The sequence below is a fragment of the Pseudoliparis swirei genome, chromosome 24 (genome assembly GCF_029220125.1).
Source record: "Pseudoliparis swirei isolate HS2019 ecotype Mariana Trench chromosome 24, NWPU_hadal_v1, whole genome shotgun sequence".
Classification (NCBI taxonomy): domain Eukaryota; kingdom Metazoa; phylum Chordata; class Actinopteri; order Perciformes; family Liparidae; genus Pseudoliparis; species Pseudoliparis swirei.
Genome location: NC_079411.1, coordinates 14,901,749 through 14,917,118, shown reverse-complemented (window position 1 = coordinate 14,917,118; position 15,370 = coordinate 14,901,749). Strand labels below are relative to the sequence as shown.

The following is a 15,370-nucleotide window of genomic DNA, read 5'->3' as shown; positions in this document are numbered from 1 at the left end:
GATGTTATCTCCTCCTTCATATATTAAGCTACAGAAACTGTTAAAATATTAAAATATTCAGCTCCTTCAGCACATGATTGCTATGACTTTTCATGTTTCTAACTCAACTGTTCATATTATAAATATGTTATGGTTATTAATTTGAATGGGATCCCAATGGAGAAAGTCTTCAACTTTAAAAGCTTCTAAGATCTTACTTTCAATCAATTCAATATTTTTTTGTTTAAATGTTGAGATAACCTTCAACTTTTACTGTATATTTTCAAATATTTTGTATCTTTTTAAATTTTTAAATGATTTCTTTATTTATGGAATACAAAATGGATGGGTTCCTATGGAGCAAAGCTTCAAATCCGCTAAACTTTTTCAACTTCTAAAGTTACAATGTCGGCATCCCTTCAGCTAAATACACCATTCCACCTTTAAAATGTTTAAAAAATTGTTAGCTATATCTTTATGATTCAGCTCTTTTTTTTTAAAGCACTTATAGTTATTTAACTGTCCCCGTTTTAGTTATGTGTTTTTCCGCTCCTCCTGGAGTTTTCAATGGGTGTGTGTGGGGAAGTCTAGAGCTGGAGGCGACAGCTGCGTCATGATCAAGCGGAAATTATTTTTGTATGTCGTCACTACGGCCGCAATTCTTACTCTTTCGGCATAATCTTCTGGTCAAGTCGTAGGGAATCTCGTGCTTGTCGTAGACATGTGACTATGGAATCCAACAGTTTCCCAGGTTTTTCTAGAGAAGCCTTAACAGGGGAAGGTCCACCTTTCTGGTCAGTCATCTCCATTGAAATTCTGAGCACCTTTTAACTTTTAACTTTTTTTAAGCATGCAGTCATGTTTTAAATAAAGAGAACATCTCCACCCAGTGGGGAGTTAGCTCACCAGTAGCGAGGTGAGAGTGCTCAGTTTCCCATTTACTGTAAATGCCAAAGTAGACTGCAAAAAAAGGGGGATATTAAATTGAATCATTCAATTATCTTTACACTTAACAGTAAGCTAATATTTATTTTTGCCACACATTCATATGCGAGCGCCTGCTTTTAAGTTTATCATCATATAATGACCATTATTAGAAACTGGTGTATTCGGTGCGGGCTCGGTGCAACAGCATATTTATCAGATTATCTGCTGCAACCTACAGCAGCACACATATAAAGTTATCAGGCTTATATGTGAAATAAATGAAAGGTTTGTTTTAGTTTCAGACAGGGTTTCCAACAACTCCTTGTATGAGTTGTTGCATCAGATCCTTTATTCAAGCTTTTCATTTATATACTGTAATGGTAAAAATATATTTACACTTGTGAATTGATTTAAAGAACAGAGACACTGGAATGTGGGGAGGGAGAGAGGGACAATTGTTCTCCGTATATAGTTTATAAATGTATTTATACTCACTTAGTGTGAAACCTGGGCCTGTTTCGATGAACACAACATGGATATCCTGGCAGTAATGGTAGAAAGACACACAAAGCTCTTCCTCAACAGCTCTGTCTCTCTGATTTTAGTTTTTATCGCAGTCAAGCTTGAGAAGCTCAGCTCACACAGATCTGCGGTTGAAAACAGGAGCAATGTCAAAATAGCTTTGTTGGCCAGAATGGGGAACTCCTTGGCAACAGATAACCAAAAACTGTACAAAGGAAGATCAGCAAAGTTTAGCTTTAAACCACGATCTTGTTTCAGTTCAATGAGTTCCTCTTGCTCCTTTAAAGTCATGTCCTTCCTAGGAATGGATCCTGAGCTGTATGGGTCCCTAACCCAGTCAATGCATTCTGTGAAGGCTGAAGAGAAATAAAATGACAACTTCTCCTCAAGGGTTTTCAAATGTGTGCCAATCACCTCGCACATTGCAGCAGTGTTGCCATCATGCAGTTTCTCGGTAGAAGATGAACAGTTGTTTCTGGCATTTCTATTCACCCTCAAAATTGGTTGATGGAACCAAGGCAAAAACGGTGTCTGATTGTTATCAGCTGGAGTGATGGGTAATCGGTCCAGCTGATGACAATCTGTGTTTGTGTATCTGCGAGGCTTTCTCTTTAAAGGAGCTGGACAGACTGAAGACGAGAGAGCAGTGAGCAGAGACACAGTCTGCGGTCCGAGCGTCGTAATACAACTTATTACCAAATATCCCTCTGGTTGCGCATTTCCTTGGTGCTTAGGGGAGGGAATCTACTAGTGATGGTGAGATGAAGCCTCATGAGGCATCGAACCACTTCAGCCAATTGGTTCGAGAAAGGGTTCATTTCTCGAAGCTTCATGTGCTCACGAAACCACCTACTGGCCAAGTGTATAATCACAGGCAGCTGTATCTGAACCGCATAATGTGATGCAGTGAATTTGTGTGTCTGTTATGGCTGTTGGGGAATGACTATGAATTACAAAAATGTATGACCAAATCATTTCTGTACATAAATTATCACATATGTGCATAATAAAATATTTTTTGAATGTATTCTGTGTGTGTAAATGTTCCCAAAATGGTAAGTAAGTAATTTATTTTCCATAAGTACATACATAACGTGTACATACTGACAGACTAACAGAAAAAATGTACGAATGGAGGACCGTCCAAAGACCGAGGTCTGTAGGCTCCTCTGAGATGAGGAGTTGGACGGCCCCTCCCCTAACCCTTTAACCCCCCCCCAACTACTACAGGCACACAAACAGTACACACACATATGGATCAAAACATAAAATGTCGTACAAGCAACAACAACAACAACAAAACCAGAACAGGAAAAAGAAAAAGAAAACCAAAAGAAAACGAAAAAGAAAGAGACATAGTAAAAATAATAATAAAAGGCAAATGTGAACTACTGATAAATTAGAAAAAAATTATAATATCACAAACATCAAATTATGTATATACATTTTATTTTAAATATCTTTCCTCTATTGTACTGTGCCGCCAGGCTGTATATCAATATTAATAACTTTCAAAATGAAGTGAGATGGCGTTTAAGGCGAGAACCAAATGCCTTGGTGGTGGATGCTGAATTTGGCTTCAGAGCTTTGGACCTTTACAGATGAAGCTTTTAAATACAATGTCGACTGTATGTTTATTTATATGTATGCCACCACGCAGCCGCGTGTTATGGTTGTAGACATTTGTGTTCCTTGTGAACATACGTAACAGATTGTGGGGCAGATTATTGTTCATAAATCTGTACATAAAAATTCCTGTCTGACACAAATGTAGATCTGTAAATCTCAGAATGCCCAATCGCTTAAAAAGCGGCTCAGTATGTTCATTATTCTTCACGTTGCAGATGATCCGCACAGCCCTTTTTTGTAAAATCTCGATACATTTAACCTGAGTTTTAGCTGCGGATCCCTAGAGCATATTGCAATACAAGAGGTGCGGATGGACAAGGCTGTGGTACAACAAACGCAGATTTTCTGTTGAAAATATGTTTTTTGCGGAGCGCAAGGCAAATGTGCCGCTTCGTATACGCTTCCGACAACTGTCAATATGTTGATGCCAGCGCAAATTGTCGTCAATATAGACACCAAGGAACTTGGTGCACTGGACTTTCTCGACATTAGCCCCGTCAATCTCAAGCCTAAAATCTTGATCTGGGAGATTATTTGATTTATTTATTAGCATATAGTTTTCTGTGCATTTAGAGATAACTTGTTCGCTTTGAACCAATCCGATACGATTGTTAGCTCTTCATTTGAAGTTCGATATAAGTTATCGTGGTCCTTTGATGAAATATAGATAGTTGTGTCGTCAGCAAAGAGGATGCTTTTAACACGTTTTAAGACTTTTGGAAGGTCATTTGTGTACAATATAAAGAGCAGGGGTCCTAATACAGAGCCCTGTGGTACTCCACAAGTTATGTCATATGATTTTGATTTAAACCCCTTGTATTTCACATATTGTTTTCGACCACGAAGATAACTTTTAAACCACTCGAGTGCCGTACCTCTGACACCATAATGGCTGTTTTTTTTTAAGTATTGAGTGATCGATCGTGTCAAAAGCTTTAGAAAGGTCCAGGAATAATGCCAGGATCATAGTATCATATGATATGGCAGGTTGTGTAATAATGTTATTATGTCCCTTTCGGAAAATGGCATGGGCTTAAGCAGGCAGAGGACAGTGGAAGTGTGTGTGTGTAACTAGGAAGAGGGGACTGAATATGCTTGTGTAACTTGGACAGTGATGTACAGGACAGGGGACATTTTATTCATTTTTATTCAGAAATAACAGTTTCTCAACAGTTCCATCTTATCACCTATCCTTCTCTCCTCACTCTCCTAACTCTCCAAACTATCTCTCTCTCTCTAAACTCTCCAAACTCTCAACCAACAACCCACATTTTGAATGGAGCCTGAGGGGTTTATATTGCTTTCAAACCTCCCGGCAATATCTGAACCACTTCCGGAAGCAGTCACGTGGTACAGCCGGGCAGCGAGGCTTCGGACGTCATCATTTTTAGCTCCTCCCCTAAATGAAGCAAGCCTCGATACGCGCTTCGAGGAAACGCCCCCTCCATTACTCGACACACGCTTCGAAGCGTCGGCACATCTCGTAACAACACTAGAATCTACTGGTGACGGTTACAATCCTGTCACACTGGAGCCAAACGTGGGACCTCTTTTTTTTTTTTTAAATGAAGATTTATTTTTTTGGCATCGATCTGCCAACCCAGCACGTGATGGCACTGGGGCAGATGCTGGGTTGTATGGCAGCAATGCTGAATGACCAGGCGGAGGCAGACCGGCAGATACGGTGGACGCTCCTAGCCCAGGCAGAGGAGCAGACTGTTACACCCAGACCCTCTGGGTAGTTCTGTTTTCACTGTCTGTTTCTGGTGTGTTGGCTGTCACTCACATTGTCTCTCGTTTCAGACTCCTCCCTCCTTGTGTGCCGCCCTCCTGTGTGATTAAAGACCCCGCCCTCATTGTTTCCACCTGTGCCTCATTCCCCTGTGTATTTAGTCTGTGTCGACCTCTTGTCTGTGTCGGTTCGTCTCTAAATGTTTGCCAGTAAATAACTTTTTGTTTTCTCGAATCTGACTACCTCGTCTCTACGGTCTGCATAACGTGAAGGTTGCGGTTAGCTCCCGCCTTACGCACCTCGTAATCTTGGGAACCGATTGGCTTGATAAATTAATGGGGAAGGCTGCGGGGGTGCGTTCATGGCAGATGTGTGTGCCGTGCTCAGCGGTGACGCGAGATTGTCCGACACTGCAGACGGGGAAGGGGAACTAGCGGAGCCTCCGATGGAGACTCCTCCGGCTCCCGAGTTTCACTCGAGCAGTCTCGGGAAGATACTTTACGCTCAGCCTTTGACCAAGTGATACGAATTGATGGTCAGCTGGTGCGCCCTGACGCAGCGCAGACATATCCGCACTTCACATTGATCAGGGACAGACTGTACAGAGTGAGTCGTGACACTCACACAGGGCAGAAAAGCACCCAGTTGCTGGTGCCGAAGAGCTGCCGGGAAATGATTTTTCAGGCGGCTCACTATAACCCGATGGCTGGTCACATGGGATATGACAAAACTCTGGGCCGGATAATGACCCGATTTTATTGGCCGGGCATCCGGGCGCCGTTGGTGTTCATCCTGCTCGGAGTGTCAATTGGTAAACCCTCCGGCCATTCCGAGGGCGCTTTTGCGTCCTCTGCCATTAATGGAGGTTCCATTCGAGCGAATCGCTATGGACCTCATCGGGCCATTTCACCGGAATGCACGCGGATATCGCTTTGTGTTAGTCTTCGTGGATTACGCAACACGATATCCGGAGGCGGTGCCCTTGCGCAACATTTCTGCAAAGAGTGTCGCGCAGGCGCTGTTTCAGGTCATCTCCCGAGTCGGAATCCCGAAAGAGATTCTGACTGACCAGGGCACCCAGTTCATGTCAAGAACACGGAGAGAACTTTACGGGTTACTGGGCATCAAGTCTATCCGGACCAGTGTGTACCACCCACAGACCGACGGTCTGGTGGAGCGTCTGAATAAGACTTTGAAGTCCATGATCCGTAAATGTATTAATGACGATGAACGTAATTGGGATAAATGGCTTGACTCTCTGTTGTTTGCAGTACGGGAGGTTCCCCAGGCCTCCACGGGATTTTCTCCCTTTGAACTGTTGTTCGGCAGGACTCCACGAGGGGTGCTCGACCTCATTAAAGAAAACTGGGAGGAGGGGCCGAGCACCAGTAAAAACGAGATCCAACACGTCCTGGACCTGTGAGCAAAGCTCCACACACTGGGTAGGATGTCACGTGAGAATTTGCTCCAGGCCCAGGAGCGTCAGCAGCGGCTGTACAACAGAGGTGCCAGGCTGAGACAATTCACACCGGGAGAGAAGGTACTTGTATTGCTTCCTTCTTCCAGCTCTAAACTCCTCGCCAAGTGGCAAGGGCCCTTTGTGGTCACACGGCGAGTGGGGGATGTCGACTATGAGGTGGTGCGTTCTGACAGGGGCGGAGCAACACAGATTTACCACCTCAACATCCTAAAAGCATGGAGGGAGGCGGAGTCTGTTTCTCTGGTGTCCTCGGTATCTGAGAGAGAGGAGCTGGGGCCTGAGGTCCCAAAATCCACTAATCCGGCCTCGCTCCTTTCTGAAGACCGTCTCTCCGGGACCCAGAAAACAGACATTGCCCGGTTGCAAAAGCAGTTTGCTGATGTGTTCTCTCTCCTTCCAGGACGCACAAACCTCATAGAGCACGAGATTGAGACTCCTCCGGGCGTGACGGTTGCGTTCACGACCCTACAGGTTACCTGAACACAAGAGAAAGGTGGTTCAGCGGGAATTGGCTGCAATGCTGGAGATGGGGGTAATAGAAGAGTCCCACAGTGCCTGGTGTAGCCCCATTGTTCTTGTGGTCAAGAAGGATGGGTCTATACCAGACATGGGCAAACTACGGCCCGCGGGCCACATCCGGCCCGTTAGGCTTTTTAATCCGGCCCGCCGAACTTGTCCAAATCGCAGCTTTGTTTACTTTGTTTAAAATGGCGCCGTGCCAACGGCTGCTTGTTTCAGTAGTGGCGTTTTGCTTTTATTTTATTGTCTTTTTTTGCACTTTTCCTCTCTTTCTTTTTCTTTTCTTTCACGTTTGTCTTAGTTACGGTCGGACACTGGACCATAACTACTTTTTTCGTAACTTCTACTGTGGCTTTTGTTCACTTTGTCGTGTGTATCGGAGAGCCACAGCAAAACAATGACGGGGACCGTCGTCTACTCGCGTGCTCAGCTGATCGCGCTGTGCAGACCGCTGCTTCTGCCTGGAGACAGACCTGTGATCCCGCTGGAGCTACGGAGAAGGGCTCGCGGCTGCAGATCGAGTGTCAAGCGGAGGGCTAAAATGAGGAGATACAAACCCTCGGTACCGTCGATCATAATGGGGAACGTGAGGTCTTTGGCGAATAAGACGGATGAGCTCGGCGCGCTGGTAATGACTGAGAGGATCTTCCGCGAGAGCAGTCTCTTGTGTTTTACTGAGACGTGGCTGCACGCGGACTTTCCGGATCACAGCGCGTCTGTACCCGGCTTCAGGACTGTTCGGGCTGATAGAGACGCTACACAGAGCGGTAAGAAGAGGGGGGGCGGGATCGCTGTTTATGTGAATGAACGGTGGTGTAATCCCGACCATGTGTGCGTGAAGGAGCGCTTCTGTAGCCCGAACATTGAACTGTTGGCCGTGGGGATGCGCCCGTACTATTTGCCGAGAGAGTTCACGTCCGCCATTGTGGTTGTCGTGTACGTGCCACCATCAGCTGACGCTGAGGAAGCTGTGGACACCATCCACTCCACTGTCTGCACTGCTGAATCATCAGCCTGGAGCATTCATGGCTATCACTGGTGACTTTAACCACACCACATTGGATAAAGCTCTGCCAACCTTCCATCAATACATAGACTGCCCAACAAGGAACAATAAAACTCTGGACTTGCTGTATGCTAATACTAAGGATGCATACAGTGCCACTGCCCTTCCCCCCCTCGGCAGGTCTGATCATGACCTGGTCCGGCTGACACCCAGGTATGTTCTTCTGGTGAAGAGGCTGCCGGTGACCACTAGGACTGTGAGGAGGTGGTCTCTGGAGGCTAACGACGCTCTACAGGACTGCTTCGAGTCAACGGACTGGGATGTGTTGTGTGGACCGCATGGGGAGGACATCAACAGGATGACCGACTGCATCACGGAATACATCAAGTTCTGTGAACACACCACCATCCCATCACGGACTGTGCGCTGCTTCCCCAACAACAAGCCCTGGATCACCAGGGACCTGAAGGCGCTTCTTAACAAGAAGAAAGCTGCTTTCAGGTCTGGAGACAGGGATGAGCTGAGGAGAGTCCAGCACAACCTAAAGGTGAAGCTCAGGGAGGGCAAGGACTCCTACAGGAGGAAGCTGGAGGCCAAACTCCAGCTGAACAACACAAAGGAGGTGTGGTCTGGGATGAAGCAGATAACTGGCTTCAAGGTGGAAGGTAGACAGCCAGGGGGCTCCCTGGAGAGGGCCAACGAGCTGAACTGTTTTTTCAATAGGTTCAGTTCACAGCCCTCTCCTGTCTCCTCCACACATCACACCTCCTCCCCCTCTGTCCCCCCAGCTGAGCTGCACATCCACCGAGCCCTCAATAACAATGGGCTCCTCCACCCTCCCCCCTCTCTCTGTGACGACTGACCAGGTGAGAAGACAGCTGGAGAAACTACTCCAGCGCAGAGCTGAAGGTCCTGATGGCATCAGCCCCAGGGTCCTAAAGACCTGCGCCACCCAGCTGTCTGGTGTCCTGCAGCGCCTCTTCAACCTCAGCCTGAGGCAGGGGGAAGTCCCGGTGCTGTGGAAGACATCGTGCCTGGTCCCTGTCCCAAAGAAGTCAACACCATCTGGCCTCAACGACTACCGACCGGTCGCCCTCACCTCCCATGTGATGAAGGTGCTGGAGAGGCTGGTCTTGGCCCACCTCCGGCCGCAGGTGAAATCGTCGCTGGACCCTCTGCAATTTGCTTACCAGCCTCATGTGGGAGTGGACGACGCCATCATCTACCTGCTGCAACGAGCTCAGTCGCACCTGGATGGAACTGGTGTCTCTGTGAGAGTCACTTTCTTTGACTTCTCCAGTGCATTTAACACCATCCAGCCACTGCTGCTGAGTGAGAAGCTGCGGTGGCGGTGTGGACGCGCGTCCACCATCTCCTGGATCACTGACTACTTCACAGGCAGACCACAGTTTGTCAGAATGGGCCGTGTGCTGTCTGGAACGGTGGTCAGTGATGTTGGAGCCCCACAGGAACTGTTCTGTCTCCCATCCTCTTCACCCTGTACACCAGTGACTTCCAGTACAACACGGAGTCATGCCATCTGCAGAAGTACTCTGATGACTCTGCAATGGTCGGGTGTATTAGGGATGGACGGGAGGAGGAGTACAGGGCAGTGGTGAGTGACTTTGTAAAGTGGGCCGATGAGAACCACCTGCGGATGAACGTGGCCAAGACCAGAGAGATGGTGGTGGACTTCAGGAGGAAGGCGACAGCTCCTACACCTCTGAGTGTCCTGGGAGTGGACGTGGACATGGTGGAGGAGTACAAGTACCTGGGCGTCTCCATCGACAGCCGACTGAACTGGAAGGCCAACATCAACGCTGTGTACAAGAAGGGGATGAGTCGACTCTTTTCCTGAGAAAGCTTGATCCTTCAACGTGTGCAGCAAGATGCTGGAGTTATTCTACCAGTCGGTTGTCGCCAGTGTGCTGCACTTTGCCATTGTCTGCTGGGGAGCAGCATCGAGCCGGTGACACCAGCCGTCTTAACAAACTGGTTAAGAAGGCTGGCTCCATCATCGGCTGCCAGCTGGAGCACCTGGAACAGGTGGTGGAGAGGAGGACGTTGAAGAAACTTGTGTCCATATTGGACAACCCGGACCACCCTCTCCACCACCTCCTACAGGGACAGAGGAGTACTTTCTCCAGGCGTCTCCTCACGCTCCGCTGCCACAAGGACAGATACAGGAGAACATTCCTGCCGACGGCTATGAGGCTCTATAACAGATCACCTCTTGCCAGATCATAGTGCAATAACTGAATACTTACACTATGTTGATCTGCACTTCACACATCTCATTTGTTTGCACTACACATACACACACACATTTCATTTCATTTGCTCTGCACTCATACACACACTTTGCTTTTTGCACTCTGTCTATATTTAATATTTTTGTATTTGATTTGTCAGTGTTGTTGTGTGTTGTGTATGCATGTGTGTTGTATATTTACATATATATTTTGTTTTGTATTTTACTTTATTTTACTTGTATACTTCTATATCTTTCATCCCTGTTTCTTATATTTTGTGTTTTGTTTTTTATTCTTGTGTGTTGCTGCTACTGTCACGACAAATTTCCCCTTGGGGATTAATAAAGTATATATCTATCTATCTATCTATCTATCTTCCGGTGTGCGTTGGCGCGGAAAGTACTCGTCACACGAAACCCTTCACCATGATTTGTTAATCCGTTTGTCTGTCAGCATTTTGCGAAAAAAACAACCAATGAACACTCAGTAAATCACAAAGGACCCGCCCACCACACAGGTGAAGCTCATTTAGAAACAGCCGCAGTGATTTTGGCGAGCAGCGCGGAGCCTGGAGGAGCTGCGGAGCCACGAGGAGGAACACGCAGCCAGAAGAGATCCACTTGGACCGGGTAAGAGTCTTTACATCGTTACGTGTCCCGTCACGGTGTCCGTAACGTGTGCACGGTGCTGACTAGTATTGTATTTTACAGAGAGGATTCACCAGCGCCTGCAGCTCCACCTGCAGCTCCACCTGCTCGGCCAGCAAAGAGGTCTCGTGCCCCGGAGGACCACCAGCATGACACGATTACATGATGTTATTATAGTGAAGCCATATTGTAAATAGTCTGTGCCAATAGTTGTGTTCTGTTTTCTATTTCTCAACATGTATATAATGTAGTTTTATTTATTTATTTATGTACAATACATATTTATTTGAAGAAAAAAAAAATTAATGGTCATTTTTTATTTGCACACACACCATGAAGATTTATCTGCAATATGAAGTAATTTCTCAGTCCCATCTTTATCATTTTGGTGAATGTGTGACGGACCACATAATTTTTACTCAAAAAACGATAACAAATTTAGTTTTCCACATTTATTTACATGTATCTAGCATTGTATTCAGATATTTCACTGCTTTTGTGAACCTATGACCTTTGGTAAACCAATTTCAAACACCAAAACAGTTCGTCCACATGATTAAAGGTGTGTTTTCAGAAGAGATATGAAGAATTTTTTTAAATCGAACTTCAATTTTCAGCTTTAGGGCCATATTTCTCTTTCCACTTGTACCTGAGGACAATTGTGCCTCATTATATAGAGTGCTGAGACAATCCATCCATTATTTTGTGGGGTTTTAAAAAATTAGAAATTATTGAGCTTGATTATTTCTTTGGGTAAAAATGTTTCGATGTTGAAAGTGATTCCATTGATCTTTTTCCAGTAAATGTCAATTTCTTTAACTTCGCACCTTCAATTGAAATGTATAAAAATCAGACGCAATCTCCAGGTTTAATAAATTACATTGCGTGTCCAAATGCTCCTGGCCCGGCCCCTCTGTCAAATTTAAGAACCGATTGTGGCCCGCAAGTCAAAAAGTTTGCCCACCCCTGGTCTATACGGTTCTGCGTGGACTATCGCAGGGTGAATGAGGTGTCACGGTTCGATGCTTACCCAATGCCCCGGGTCGACGAGCTCCTGGACCGACTGGGCACTGCGTGTTTCTTTACGACACTGGATTTAACCAAGGGCTACTGTAGATTCCTCTGTCGCAAGAGTCTGAGGAAAAAACGGCCTTCTCCACTCCGTTTTGGTTATACCAATTCACCACGCTTCCCTTTGGGTTGTTCGGGGCCCCGGCCACCTTTCAACGCCTCATGGACCGGGTGCTGCGTCCGCACGCTGCATATGCTGCCGCCTACTTGGATGATGTGATCATACACAGCACCACCTGGGCGGAGCATGTGCAGCGGTTGGGCGCGGTGCTGGAGTCCCTGAGGCAGGCGGGGCTTACGGCCAACCCGGGGAAGTGTGCAGTTGGACGGAGGGAGGTACGGTATCTGGGGTACCACTTGGGCGCCGGGCAGGTGCGCCCTCAGGTGGACAAGACCGCCGCCATCGCAGCCTGCCCAAGACTAAAAATGAGGTTTTTGGGGCTGGCGGGCTATTACAGGCGGTTCATCCCGAACTTTACAGAGGTGACCTGCCCCTTGACTGACCTGACCCGGAAAGGTGCCTCAGATCCGATCCAGTGGATGAAGGGAACCTACTGGTGACGGCTACAATCCTGTCACATCCACCCTCTTCGTGGAAGAGGGCTTTCTAAGTCAGAGGATGTAACACGCGGTGTGGCACAATGAATTTTGAAGATCCTTCCCCAGCGAAAGAACAAACAGACCTAAAATCGTTGACTAAAGTGAATAAGTTATTTATAATTTGGTGTTTTCAACATATAAATACACAAACACCACTTAGAACAGCACGTTCCATCTCCGAGCACCACAAAAGGAACACGCTGTCTATTTGTTTTATCAGTTTAGGATTTTAGGAAAGTTCCATTTCAATCATCCACGTTTCTTTTTGACTGAGCTTATTTGGAGAGTTGTGACTGATTAACAGTATGTATTGTTTATTCTTCATGTCCGGGGTACCTATTATCAATTTTAGTTTCATGCATAAACTGGTTGATCATGTTTCTTCTCTTCTCTTAACGCTCCTGTTAAGTTTGTTTCTAAGGTAGAGCCGTGATGTTCCGGGTCAATGTCAATGTGAATATTGAATCATCCAAAAGTTGTCAGAAACCAAAAAATCCTAATAACTATAGTTTGTACCTCAACACCAACACCATGACTAACAATTCAAGTTTTTATTGGAATAGAGTTATTCACCCCTCCATAGATCTATTCAATTAGCACAACTCATTTGTTTTAATGAAAAATACATGTCTAAGCTATTTATTTAGGTACATTGTAAAAATCTAGATATAAATTGCATTGTCGTTTTTTTAAATTCATTTAGTTTCATGCAGAAACTGGTTACTCAGGTTTCTTCTCTTAAACCATTTCACCATTTTCTGCCTCTAATATAAGGCATGGTTGGCAGTTCCGGGAATGTCCAAACCAATCCCATAAAGGGAGGAGCGAAGGTCTGTTTAAGTACCACGCTGGATGTGTACCTTGATTCAGAATCACTGTCTGACCATCAGAGGAGTCAGACATGGGACTGCTGCTCCCGATCATTCTCGGCTTTCTGGCCGCTGTGATTGGAGGACTCTACCTCCTCGGAGTGTTTCGACAGCGGCGACAGGGAGAACCCCCTTTGGATAAGGGCCCCATTCCTTGGCTGGGTCATGTCTTTGAGTTTTGCCGCAACGCGCAAAAGTTCTTAGACAGGATGAAGCAAAAGCACGGCGACGTGTTCACAATACAATTGGGAGGGTATTACACCACCTTCCTTCAGGACCCGCAGTCGTTCGGTTCTGTTGTCAAGGAGAGTCGAGAGAAACTGGACTTCAGAAAGTTCGCCGTGCAGTTTGTGCACAGAGTGTTTGGTTATTCAGCGTCTTTGGACGAACACTCTAGTCTCCATAATGCCAACAGCAAGCACCTGAAGGGGGATGGCTTGGAGGTGATTACACAATCCATGATGGGTAATTTGCAGAACCTAATGCTGCACAAACTCGACTCCTCTGCGGGCCAACAGGCCTGGATTGAGGAGGGACTGTTCAAGTACTGCTACAATATTGTTTTTAGGGCGGGCTACTTGTCTCTGTTCGGCACTGAGCCGCACAAATCAGCCGGAAGTGAGGAGAAAGCCAAAGAGAAGGACCGAGTCGAGTCAGAAGCGTTATTTGGCGAGTTTCGTAAATATGATCAACTCTTTCCCAACCTGGCTTATGGGATCCTGACACCAATGAAAAGGTTGGAAGCAACGAGGCTCAAGGAATACTTCTGGAATTGTCTGTCAGTGAAGAAGATGATGAACAAAGACAACATCAGTCGCTGGATTTGTGACGTCCAGCAGGCCAAGGTGGAGTTGGGAATGAAGGAGTCGATGATAAGCAAGTTTATGCTTATGCTTCTTTGGGTCTCTCAGGGCAACACAGGGCCATCTTCATTCTGGCTGCTCTTCTTTCTGATGAAACACCCGGAGGCCATCGCAGCAGTGAAGGAGGAGGTCTTTAAAGTTCTGAAGGAGTTTGGACAAGAGGTCCGACCCGGGGGTCCTTTGATCGACCTGACCCGCAAAATGCTGATGAAAACGCCAGTCTTGGACAGCGCCGTGGAGGAGACCCTCCGCCTCACTGCCGCGCCCCTCCTCACCAGAGCGGTGCTTCAGGATATGATGCTCAAGATGGCGGACGGGCGTCAATACCCCATACGCCAGGGCGACAGAATAGCAGTCTTTCCTTACAGCGCCGTTCACGTTGACCCGGAGATCCACCCTGACCCGCTGTCATTCAAATACGACCGCTTTCTCAACCCAGATGGGAGCAAGAAAACCGATTTTTACAAAGCAGGGAAGAAGGTGAAGTACTACAACATGCCCTGGGGTGCTGGGGTCTCCATGTGCCCGGGGCGTTTCTTTGCCACCAATGAGCTGAAACAATTTGTTTTCCTCATGTTGGTGTATTTTGAGTTTGAGCTGACGAATCCCGACGAGGAGATTCCCGAAATGGATAACAGGCGTTGGGGGCTCGGATCAATGCAGCCCAATAGGGAGATTCAGTTCCGATACAGACTCCGATATTAAACCAGTCTGCCTTTGTGTTTGTTGTCATATCAATGATGTGATGAGCACGTTATCAATGTGGCTTTAAAATGTGATGTTTTAAAATGTTGGTTTTCCAAGCATGATATCATTTTCTATTATAAGACATGTCCAATGAAACACTGGTAAGTGTCTAGTAATTAATCAAAGCAAGACCATAAACAATGTACTAAAGTCAAAGATGGAGAGCTTCAGATGTTGACAATCAGAGTGTTGGGGACATCTCATTGCATGTCTCCGAGGGGTGAGAACTAAACAAATGTTTAAAAAAAAGCAGAGATGCCATTCCTTTGTTACCGTTGAACATGTATTCATATTAGATAGTCATCATGATGCTAGTTGGGTGTATTTTTTTGTGGGGGGGCGGGGTTTAAATCTCTCTCTGTTTGTGTAACCTTAAAACCAGAGAGGGCCACTAGCTTCAGTTGTGATGTGGTTTTTAAAATGTCAATCAATTAAGCGATCTGGTGTTAGGATGTGAACGCATGGAACGTCTTTGGACTGGTTCCATTGCAAGGTCATGGTTGAGTTTATTGTAATGTTTATAATGT

General features: G+C 46.2%; 1 protein-coding gene across 1 annotated transcript; it reads left to right on the top strand.

The window, feature by feature from the left end:
• Positions 1 to 13,265: 13,265 nt before the first annotated feature.
• On the top strand, positions 13,266 to 15,097 carry LOC130189685 (5-beta-cholestane-3-alpha,7-alpha-diol 12-alpha-hydroxylase-like). The gene has a single exon (XM_056408613.1). The coding sequence runs from the start codon at positions 13,266 to 13,268 to the stop codon at positions 14,799 to 14,801; it is 1,536 nt and encodes a 511-aa protein (XP_056264588.1). The 3' UTR covers positions 14,802 to 15,097.
• Positions 15,098 to 15,370: the final 273 nt, after the last annotated feature.